Source organism: Trachurus japonicus, chromosome 5 (assembly GCF_045865225.1).
Source record: "Trachurus japonicus isolate A0001 chromosome 5, Traja_1.0".
Lineage (NCBI taxonomy): Eukaryota > Metazoa > Chordata > Actinopteri > Carangiformes > Carangidae > Trachurus > Trachurus japonicus.
The window spans coordinates 18,250,634-18,261,801 of record NC_140911.1 but is presented as its reverse complement, the minus strand read 5'-3'; the positions used below and the strand labels follow the sequence as shown (position 1 = coordinate 18,261,801).

General features: G+C 40.1%; 1 protein-coding gene across 1 annotated transcript in view; it reads left to right on the top strand.

Annotated features, from left to right (window-relative positions):
• Nucleotides 1-1,658: 1,658 nt before the first annotated feature.
• sypl2a (synaptophysin-like 2a) overlaps nt 1,659-11,168 on the top strand; it is a 17,233-nt gene continuing 7,723 nt past the window's right edge. Inside the window, exons 1-3 of the mRNA XM_085776597.1 lie at nt 1,659-1,894; nt 2,137-2,211; nt 10,035-10,153. Of these exons, the coding sequence (XP_085632723.1) occupies nt 1,880-1,894; nt 2,137-2,211; nt 10,035-10,153 (209 nt within the window). The 5' untranslated portion in view covers nt 1,659-1,879. The remainder of the gene's footprint in view (nt 1,895-2,136; nt 2,212-10,034; nt 10,154-11,168) is intronic.

The following is an 11,168-nucleotide window of genomic DNA, read 5'->3' as shown; positions in this document are numbered from 1 at the left end:
AAAGCAGCGGCGTGAGCGACTTTTTATGTGGCTGATGTTCCTGAATGCCGCATTTCATATGACGTAAGTTATGTTGCTTGTTGTTGGATGCAAAGATATTTACTTAATAACAGCTACTAATGGCCAAGATGGCCAAAAGCATTGGAATACTTAGTTAAATTCGTCTCCTGATCAACACTGAGGTTGCCATTATGTTATATTATGCAATGGTTTATCCATATATAAATTATTGTAACATCATTTGGGCCAGCACTTACCAAACTAAGCTCAAGCCCATATACCAGCTTCAGAAAAGAGCAGTAAAAATAATAAGCTGTGCTTATCAAAGACATTCTTCACAGCCTCTATTCCTTCAGTCGGGTATCCTCAGTGTTTATCAAGTGAATCATCTTCAGATTGGTTTATTTGTTTATGGTTCCCTAAAAAAACTCCTTCCACCATCTTTTCATTATATATTTGCATACAACTATCAATTTCACACCTATTCCACACGTAACTCTTGTCACCTTAGAACCCAATATTGCTGTACCTCTCAATCACAGTTCTGTATACTTTATCGTGGACCAAGAATATGGAATTTATTACCTGTACATTTTTTTTGATTTATCTTTACAACAATTTAGGAGAGCACTAAAGTCTCTCCTGCTAACCAGCCAATACTTTCCACATGGTCTGCCTATCTAAACTGGGATTATTTTATATTTCTTATCATATGTTTATCAAGCTTTTTGTATTGCATTGTACAATGTTAAATCATGTTAAACCATGTTTGTATTTATTATGTATGAACGACTTTTGTACCTCACAAAAGTATGCTCATTAGCTTAGAACTGTAGTCGGAGAATGCCACCCTACAAGCCCCTGGAGGGTTTTTTTTGGCATTCACATTGTTTTGGATTTTATATGTTAACTTATATCTTTTTTAAAGCAGAAGTAAGTGGTCCGGTCGTTTTCGCTAATGCTGCGTTCCAGGCAGGCTTTTGAAATCGTAAATTACAGCTTCAAGTCACAACTTACGACTTTGTAGCGTTCCAGGCAACCCACTCGTGTTTTTCCGACCTGTTTTACCGGTGAAAGTCACTATAACGGCCACTCGTAACTTCCGACCCGTGAACGCGTACCAGATCGAACTGGTACGACTTCACAGGTCGGAAAAACACGAGTTTCCTTGAACGCACCAAACACTCCTCGTCCCTACGTCGCCACATTCACGGCGTTCCTTGGCTGCACACACAGCCCTGCATGCCGTTCTCTCTCCTCATTGGATAAAAACTGTAGGATACGATAAATGTTTTCTCTTCGGCTCATAGCAGAGCGGAGTGACTGACAGACCCGTGTTTCAGACCAAACACTCTATGTAAGTGATTGCTGTAGGAAGATATAACTATTTAAGACTTATATTAACACAAATATATCACTTACTTTTGATATGTGAAAATAAATAAACAAACAAATAAACAAACAAACAAATCGCCCTCACACTGTTTTCTGTTTTTATTAATTCAATTAATGACATGAAATTAATATTGATTTACTTCTGAAAGTATGTTTTCATTTTTTGCAAACTTCCTATTATTTTGAAAGGTAACCGGAAGCGGGTTGTGTTTTATTGTGGTAGGTTTGACAGTGGTTCGGTCGGTTCAGTTGGTCGCGGTCTGTGACAGTTGGCTCGTAACTGAACTGAACTCACTCCACAGGCTGCTGCTGCTGCGCTGTCGCCTGTTGACAGTTAGTAGCCGTTGTATCGCATCGCATGCCACCGTGTTAAAACGTCGCTTTGTTTCAGCTCTTCAACTCTCTAACTACAGCCACATCACCGACAACCTCAGGAGTTGAACGCAAACTTAACTTTTACTCTCCAGCTGCGTCGTGTGTCTCAATGGAAACTGTTCAGGTGGGTGAGTTTGCTAACTTACACACCCGGGTTTACTTACATGAGTTAGCGTTAGCCTGTCGCTAGTAGCAGCAGTTGGCTAACAAGGGCAGGGCCAGTTAGCTACAAGGTGAACAAACAGGTAAAAATAGTGTTGTTGTTGGGTGCTCTTATAAACTTTAATTCGTCTACGCGTTGCTAATTTTAACTTCTTGTAGCCTATATTTGTTCGTATTTTATTTATACCATTTTTTTGTTTTCAGAAATTGACGTCAGGATTTTCTCTGGACCTGGGACCACTGAAAGAACCGCTTGGATTTATTCGTGTCCTGGAATGGGTGAGTAACTTAAAGCCAAGTATTTGATAAGTCTAAATGTTATATACTAAACCTAACTCTAACGTCAGTGATCATTTATATATATACTCCAGTTCAGCCACCATATCTGCTCTGTCTGTATCCCCCCCCTTACTTGATCCTTAATATTTCCCTCAGTCAATTTCTGTCTACCACACACAGTGTAAGTGTTTGCAGTTTTGTTGTTGACAAACAGCACACTGCATAGATAGACTGACGTGCAACAGTTGCAGGTTTCCCGGTCTTAGCTTTATCCTTCTTCTTCAGCTTTATAGCCTCCTCTATATAGGGCTGAATTATCTAGGTTATGCCATGATGACTTCTTGTAGGTACTGATTTCCCTAAGTTAAATGTTAACCACCTGGATTGGATTCTTTCTGCTGGAAACCTTTTACGACGTTAAACCTCATTTATAGGTCACAGAGGACAGAACTAGAAGGTGAAACAATTCCCAGGAAACATAATAATTCTTGCACAGATTTTCAGGCATCAACCAGGCCCACAGAACAGGACTGATAATTGATACCTCATTGCTGCAGTAAAAAAACATTGAAGTTTGTGAAGTTTTGGTCTGTGTAGATGCTCCTGCGAACCAGCTCTAGGTGCCTGTTGTGAGGAAACGCCAGCTGTTAAGAATCAAATAGGTTTGACAAGTCTGTGCTGCTGCTGCTGCCGCCCAGTAGAGCAGCATGCTCTAAAATATCACTATGGTGTGAGTCTGTGATGGACTTGTAATGACTAATCTGATTGGACTGGATACTAAATAAAGAAAATCGTTTAGGAATGCCCCCCCCCCCCCCCCTCCCTCCCACCCCCTGGGATGCCCCCACCCACTCCTTATATGTGGCTCCAAGGCAAACTGCTCCTTTACAGTTGGTGGTGGTGCTGTGTGTATTATTTAAGCAGCATCCTGTTGCACAGCAGGTCCTATACATGTATGTTGCTGCACTGTGGAGTCTCACACCAGGATGCACTGCAGTAATGCCGCCATAATTATTCCCATAAACACACATCTGCTATAATGCTGCCTTCATGTGCTGTGGTAATTATGGTAAATACCAAAAGACGACTTGAAAAGTGCACATGAACACCCTCTCATGTGGTATTTTCCACTGGGCAACTCGTAGAATTTTTTGATGCCCGAGTTGCCGAGATGAAAATAACCTTTGACCTTTTCAACATGGCGGCGAGCATCGCAAGATTTGTTAATGGTAAGCAAGGCAAGGCTTTAGAAAACAGTTAGCAGCTCTTCACTTTATGTATGCCTGCATGTAGAGTAAAAACAACGCTTTTAAAAAGCTAGCCAAATAGCCAGAGCTAAATCTCCATGAATATTAATATTTACCGTTTGAGTTTTGATAATTCATCTTCTTGCTGTAAGAGATGGACTAGGCAATCCAAGATTGTTTTACCCCATAGATATATACACGTAGATGCCACACGTGTCATATATCTATGGTTTTACCCAAATAACAAGTCTGAATCTGTGTGTCCACCATCTTTATTTTCTCTGTACAACAACAAAAGCACATGAACACAACGCACTGGTAAATACCAGGTCACAAGTGGAAAATACCATCTGTACCATAGCACATGAAGGCAGCATTAAGTCCAAATACCTGCGATGAAAAGTGTCTCCACTAACTCGACGAGTAGTTCTGTTATTATGAATCAGATAGGTGCCGAAATCAATGGCGTTATCACTCAGTGCTGATGCTGGTGGCATCCAGAGCATGTTCTTGTCTCTAGAAAACTACACAAATTAATCACTAGGGCATTTAGCTTGTCCATTTCAGTGGTTCCCAACCTGGGGGGCGCCAAAGATCCAGGGGGGGTCGCGATTCAAAGCCCTCTTGATTTTAAGGGGTTTAATAATTTTAATGTAATTAAAATGTTAAATAAATGAATAGGCTAACTAAGCATTTAATTCATATATGTGACAAAATCAACTAAATTCAAGGGCCACGTTAAACATTTATTTGTGTATTTAAAGCAGAAGTAAGTGGTCCGGTCGTTTTCGCTAATGCTGCGTTCCAGGCAGGCTTTTGAAATCGTAAATTACAGCTTCAAGTCACAACTTACGACTTTGTAGCGTTCCAGGCAACCCACTCGTGTTTTTACGACCTGTTTTACCGGTGAAAGTCACTATAACGGCCACTCGTAACTTCTGACCGGTGAAGTCGTACCAGATCGAACTGGTACCACTTCACGGTCGGAAAAATACGAGTTTCCTTGAACGCACCATAACAGTCCTCGTCCCTACGTCGCCACATTCACGGCGTTCCTTGGCTGCACACACAGCCCTGCATGCCGTTCTCTCTCCTCATTGGATAAAAACTGTAGGATACGATAAATGTTTTCTCTTCGGCTCAGAGCAGAGCAGAGTGACTGACAGACCCGTGTTTCGGTCCAAACACTCTATAGAAGTGATTGCTGTCGGAAGATATAACTATTTAAGACTTATATTAACACAAATATATCACTTACTTCTGCTTTAAATAGATAAACAAATAAATTATAAGCCTATATCAATAGATGATTGAATATCAACAGTTTTAAAACATTAAATACCAAAGTTTACAATGGTAAAAATATGGGTCCCTTAAGAAAAAGGTTGGGAACCACTGGTCCATTGAAAAAAAAAGAAAAAGAGAGAAATGTTCTTCTGAATCCTGCTCTCTTCACTATTCATTTTTTTCACCGTCACCTCTCTCTGAACAAATTGCTGTGATCATTCACGGGTCCTCCTGAGTTTGAATCACAGCGGTAGCCTTAGCTTAGCCTAGTAGAAAGTTTCGGCCCATCTAGGGATGTCACGATAATAGATTTAATAGATAATAGAAATAACCACGGTATTACGATTATCACGATTATTATGCACTAATTAATTTCACAACACTATTAATGTGTAAAATCAAATATAGTTAAAATATACAAAATATTTTAAATATCTATTAAAATATGACCAATTATTAATCCGCCAGGGGAAGTGTTTGAAATATTCAAGTCATTATTATCTACGCTGTGAAGCACTCTGTGTATTCGTACTGAGAAGGGTGCTATATAAATAAAGTACTTACTTACTTACTTACATTAATTGTCATCGATACCAAATGTTTAAATTAATTTTAATCTTTTTTTTTAATTACAAATGACACTCTCGCATTTAAACTCCTACCAATTCAATGCTACGTCAGGTAAATGGACCAGTATCTGTGCATTCACCTTTACTTTGGCGCCACATCTGCCGACACGGTTCAAACATAATCTTTTTTTGGAAAGTGACGGTATTTAGGAATCTTTACGATCAATTAATTGTGGCGTTTAATACCACGATTAATTGTGAAAACAAGTAATTGTGACATCCCTAGTCCCATCATTGATTGCGCTGTTAACCGTCTGTTCGGCTCTTGTCTCACAGCTTGTCAAATAGTTATTGTTGTCCTGATTTTACTGTAAACCTCCTATTCCCATGTTCTTCCTAGTCACTTATTAAAGCTGAACAGACAGATGTCTTCCAGTGTGAGGCCAGACTGTGTTCACTCCCCTGCTCTACATACTCGTCTACATACTCTTGAGTAGATGTTTATAATTAATATTACTGAATGTCAAACTGATCTGAATGCCACAGCCTGTAAACATGGACATCAGCCAGTCACAGTAGTTTTTCACAGTGTCAGATGGAAGGTAGTTATTGCCAAGGGAGGGGCAGTGGTCCGGGCGGCTATTTTTGCAGCCGTGACCTGCTGGGTTTGGCTTTTGGTTCATTTTCACCATATTTTTAGTGTGATGTGCTGCACCATGCAAGTAAAAGGTGACGACAAATACAAAAATATTGGTCTGCAAGAGGCAGAATCTTGTGACTTCCTGCTGTTTCTTATCTCTCCTCCTTATCGCTCCCTGACAAGGAGTGGTAGTGACGAATGCTTCGATCAAGCTGTGGGTGGCTGGGGTGGACACAGGACTCTGGATTCTGGATTCAGGGAACTCACACCCTGTCTAGGTCTGGAGGGGTTGTTTGGCGCGAGGTCAGAAAGGCCTGGGTGGGTCAAACAGGGCTGAGAAGAAAGCTGAGAAGCGTTGTGGAGATCCAGAGATACCTGAAAGATGAAACCCATTCCCAGAAACCCTCAGTGAGCCTGATTGCTAAATACTTCACTTCAGTTCTCGGTGTGTTTTTTCTCTTATTTATCTTTCTGCCTTACTTACTACACTACTACATCCTGCTTTTCCCTCTACTCTTAGTTGGTGTTTATTCGCCATAACATAAACTATCAAGTAGGATTCTGCCTGGGACTCTGCGTTGGTAGTTGTGAGTGCAAGTGTAGAACTGACATTATTCTTCAGAGAAAGTACGGAAGCAGAAATCACATGCCCTAATCGGAAACTTCATTGTAGGAAGGATATGCAGGGAGGGGGGGGTGAGCTGTGTGTGTGTGTCCGGGCCGGGGGTCTCCCCCTCACAGGCTCTAGATACTGTAGTGCTAATACTCAAACTAAACTTTACCAAATCCAACTGCAGCAGCACTGCCATTTGGTTAGAAAAGAGCAATTTTCTTGGTTTTTTTTATCTTCTTATCCTCCTCGTGTGAGAATAAAAGCACATGATTACTTGTGATTTGGTTTAAGAACAGGGTATCCGCGGGGTCTTGAAAAGTATTAAAAGGTGATAAATCAATTTTGGGAAAATTAAGACCCTTAAAAAGTATTAAAAAGTCTTTTCACGACTTTATAAAGTCTTAAATATTGAAGATATTTTTTCTGAATTAGCTGTCCAAGGGTTTGAGTCCTAAAAAACATTGTAAAAGTGTGTGAATTTATTCATTTTATTAAAAAACAAAGATGAACCGCTACATAAAAAAGAAAAGAAGATTGTTGTTTTTGTTTTTTGAGAGTGGAGCAATGTTTTTTTTTTTTGATAAACTTTGCCTTTTATTTATTATCCCAGCCTATTTTGAATTCTGTTGTATCATAGTGGTCTATAGTCTTTATCACAAATTAAAACTGTTAAGTCACTGATGTAAGTGGTTACAGCTTGAAGTGGCGGTGAGGTATTGAAAAATATTGAGAAGGTCTTGAAAAAGTCTTAAAAAGGTATTAGAATTAACTTCAAGTTTCCTGTATAAACCCTGAAGAACTACATGAGGGCCCCCCCCCCTCTTTAACCCGTTTTGGTGAACAGTCAGTATAGCGATCCTGCCCTCCTGTAGTCACGCTGCATGGGAGTGAGAGACAAACAACTGCCCATGCGCTGGGCTGGTCCATGTATGGGTGACGTTCCCATTTAATAAACAAAAAAAGGTTACAACAAAAACATGACTTGATTAATGCAAAAAAAGAAACCAATAAAGTGATGACGTGGGAAAACAAAGGAGTGAGGTGAGTGAGTGAGCCACATGACTCTCCACCCCATGCGTCACCTGATTACCTGCACCCGTGATCATAAAGAAAACGTTATACTGCCACCTGTGGAGACCGACGAAACCCAAGAGACAGAGACAAATAAACAGATGTGGCTCCTATAGTCAGAAACATTCAAAATACTTCGGAAGTACCATATACTATATGTCACCCATCAGCAAGTCAGACAGAGCTGTGAAAGCAGCTTATCTTTAAGATTCAAGATTCTTTATTTGTCACATGCAAAGTCAAAGTGTACACTTACAACAAGCAGTGAAATGAAGTCCTGACTACACCCCCCAGACTGTGCTGTCCCTCATATAAAAACATATTAAAAGAAATTGTAAATATAAATAACATTCGATAATATAACAGCAGCAGCAGCAAGTAGGCATTTCAGTATAAAAACATCCAAGTTTAAAAAGCAGCTCAAGTGCAAACCAAAGGGCATAAAGTGCAGAGGGCAAAAGGGTTAAAAAAATGTTTATCAATGTACATTGTCCCTCTTTATCAAATAAAAGGAGTTGAATTGACCACAGCTCTGGTGATGAGCAGGGAAGTGAAGGAAATAGAGGTCAGAAAGCTGTAGATGTGACCGTAAAGCAGGCGGTGGCACAGTTTAGGATGAGAAAGGATTCGTCTTCGGCTTTGTGAGTCAGAGCACTGCAGAAGCATTTGGTTTCCATGACGTAACTAACTACTGGCGTTTTTTTACCTGGTTGTAAATCCCCATACAAAAAAAAATATCAAAATCATCATCATCATCATCATCATCAATCATCTTCTTACTTTAAAAATTGAAAAAGTCACAACTTGATTTCCACATAATCGACATTACACTTACATATCGTTCACAAGTACCTAAGCATTTAGCACAGTACATGATATGCAATTTTTAAAAAAAAAATTTTTTGACTATGGTTATAATTGCAATGTGAGTCACAATATCAGTTGGGATGGACATTTTGAATTTCATTTTACTGAAAACAATTAAATGATGTGGTCTTATAACAAACAAACAAACATGTTATTATTATACATCTGGAATATGATTGTGGGCAGTGGTACCTCTTGCTTTATTAATGTTCTGCTGTGACACATTTTTCTTTTATCAGTGAACATGGCCATACATGGACCGATGTACCCTACATGTCAAGTGAAAGAATGCATATTTTCTTTCGTGGGATTTCAAAAAATAGAAATGGCAATTGGATCAAAAAAAAAAAAATCTCAACAATTACCCAGCAAGACCTTAGATATCATGTAGTGTAATTTGGGTATTTATAACATGGCTCAAATTCAGTCTCAGTCATGTTTCCCCTAAAAGTCATCCCAGCTATAATGAAATGCGTCGCATAATTTGGCCCTAACTCTCCACATCAGTGACAGGGGTGGTATGTCCATAATGTTTCCCAATGCTGGATTGGTGACAGAATGCTGCTGCATGAAATCCCACTCTGCCTTGTTCCTAGTTTGCGTTTCTATTTTAGCACTCAGTGTGTTGCCTTTAAAAATAGTATGAAACAGCAGCAGACAAGGATCAACAACATTGTTGTCGAGTAAGATGCATGCACTCTGCCTACAGATATAGTGCCTTAACGAGGTTTTTCCTGACTGATAATAGACCTCTGGGGTTTAACAGGGTTTTGGAAAGGCTTCATTTTACTCTACTCTAGTTGTCTTCAGGGCTTAGGTTTATAAATGTTATCTACAGTGTCCACTGGAGTACTGCAGGTCCGAGCCCACTCCATGTCCAATAGCCCTGACCTGAATGTTGCTGTGGATGACATACCGTAGTCCTGCTGCAGATGAAAATAAGCTCGTCAAAACCTTGCTGCTGTATTCACGGCCCACCTGAGAAATGGTGCTAATAAATGCAAACTGGACATATTTAACGCTGACTGCAGTTTCTGCTGCACTGGAGTGGACCCTGGAGATCCTGGGGAGGAATGCTGTTTTTTTTTTTTTCTGCACAGTCAGTTGAAGTTAAAGGTTAGAGGAAATTGTCCGGGTTTCCCTCTGCTTTCCATTCTTCCTGCTCGTATCTGTTCTTTGTCAGCAGCAGCATAGTTGAAGATTTCAGCTTATTTTTCCCCCCCCTGAGGAGAAACGTTTTGCTGACACCCGTTCTTCTATGAAACAACTTCCACCAAGCTAAATATCCATGCAAAACATTCACAGTAACTGGATAAAGGATTAGTTTTATCCTATCAGTGCTGTGTTACATGCTCAGTACGTTAGACTCAGAGCAAAAATACTAATATGAACAACTGCAGGGAAGACACGACAGTGATAGTAAGTGTAAAAAAGTGTTAATCAGTGGGGCAGAATTACAGCAGGAGAGTCAGTCCAACACGCCTCTCTTTGTTTAATCTCTTACCCTCCAATTTTCTCTGCCACTACAGGTCTTCACCATCTTTGCCTTTGCTACCACCGGAGGTTACTCTGGGACAACCCACTTAACTGTCAAGTGTACTGGGAAGGACGACGTCGATGTAAAGCCTGTGTTTGGCTATCCGTTCAGGTACTCTTCTAGACCACTGGAGCGCTCATTTGTTCCTCTCCTTTTATTATTACAAGTTTGCTACTACACTAAAATGTCAGGATCACCACTTGTTGGATCTTGTTCCTCTGGTTTGTAATGCAAACAACAAAACTGTATAATACTGCCCCCACTTGGCCGTCCTCTGTCCCGTCATTCCTTCTTTACATTGTGTCACCACAGGTGAGCTCACAACTCGGTCTTTGTGTTGGTGATTTTGTCAGACATCAAAATAGGCAGTGCAGCTATGTGCGAGGGTTTTACCTGGTTGACTTTCATTCTCTTTACTCTGAACATAATCTGTAGGTAGAATGCTGTCACATGACTGAAGAAGCAAACAATAAGGATTTGATTATAGGCCTACAACCAGTCTAACCAGTACTAGCTGAGTGGCAGCATTTAGATCCACTGGTAAATAGGATCACACCATAGAGTTGAACTCAACCACCTGACATTTAAATCACATGGGGGTTTTTAATGCATTTTTTTTAGCCTTTGATTACTAGTAGTGTTATAGATGACAGCGTATATTTTTGATCTATAAGTCGTTTCTAAATATAGGTCGCATGGCCAGCCAAACTATTAAAGGTGTACAGAAATGGCCGTTTGTCCTGTTTGTCGCGCCGAGTTGTCACGAGCTGCAACACGAGTTTACCCGAGTGAGGAAAACGAATTTGATTGGTCGTTATCGAGCGGGCGGGATATTCAAAGCTTGGGGCGAGACCGAGCTCCGTGTGTGTGTGCGTGTCTCAGACGTTTGAATGACGGATTACGGATCCAATATCAGTGGCTGATGAATCGTGTACTACAGGCTGACGTATAATCCATGCGCCTGCATTATTATTATTAAAAAAAAATACACACTTTCATCCCGGATTTACTCAAAAATAGAATTTTGCACAAAGTTTGGCCTCCATCGTCTGAAAGATGAGTTATTACACTAATTTGATGATCCAGAGTGGGCTCAAATTCAGTTTTCTTTTCTGTACACCTTTAA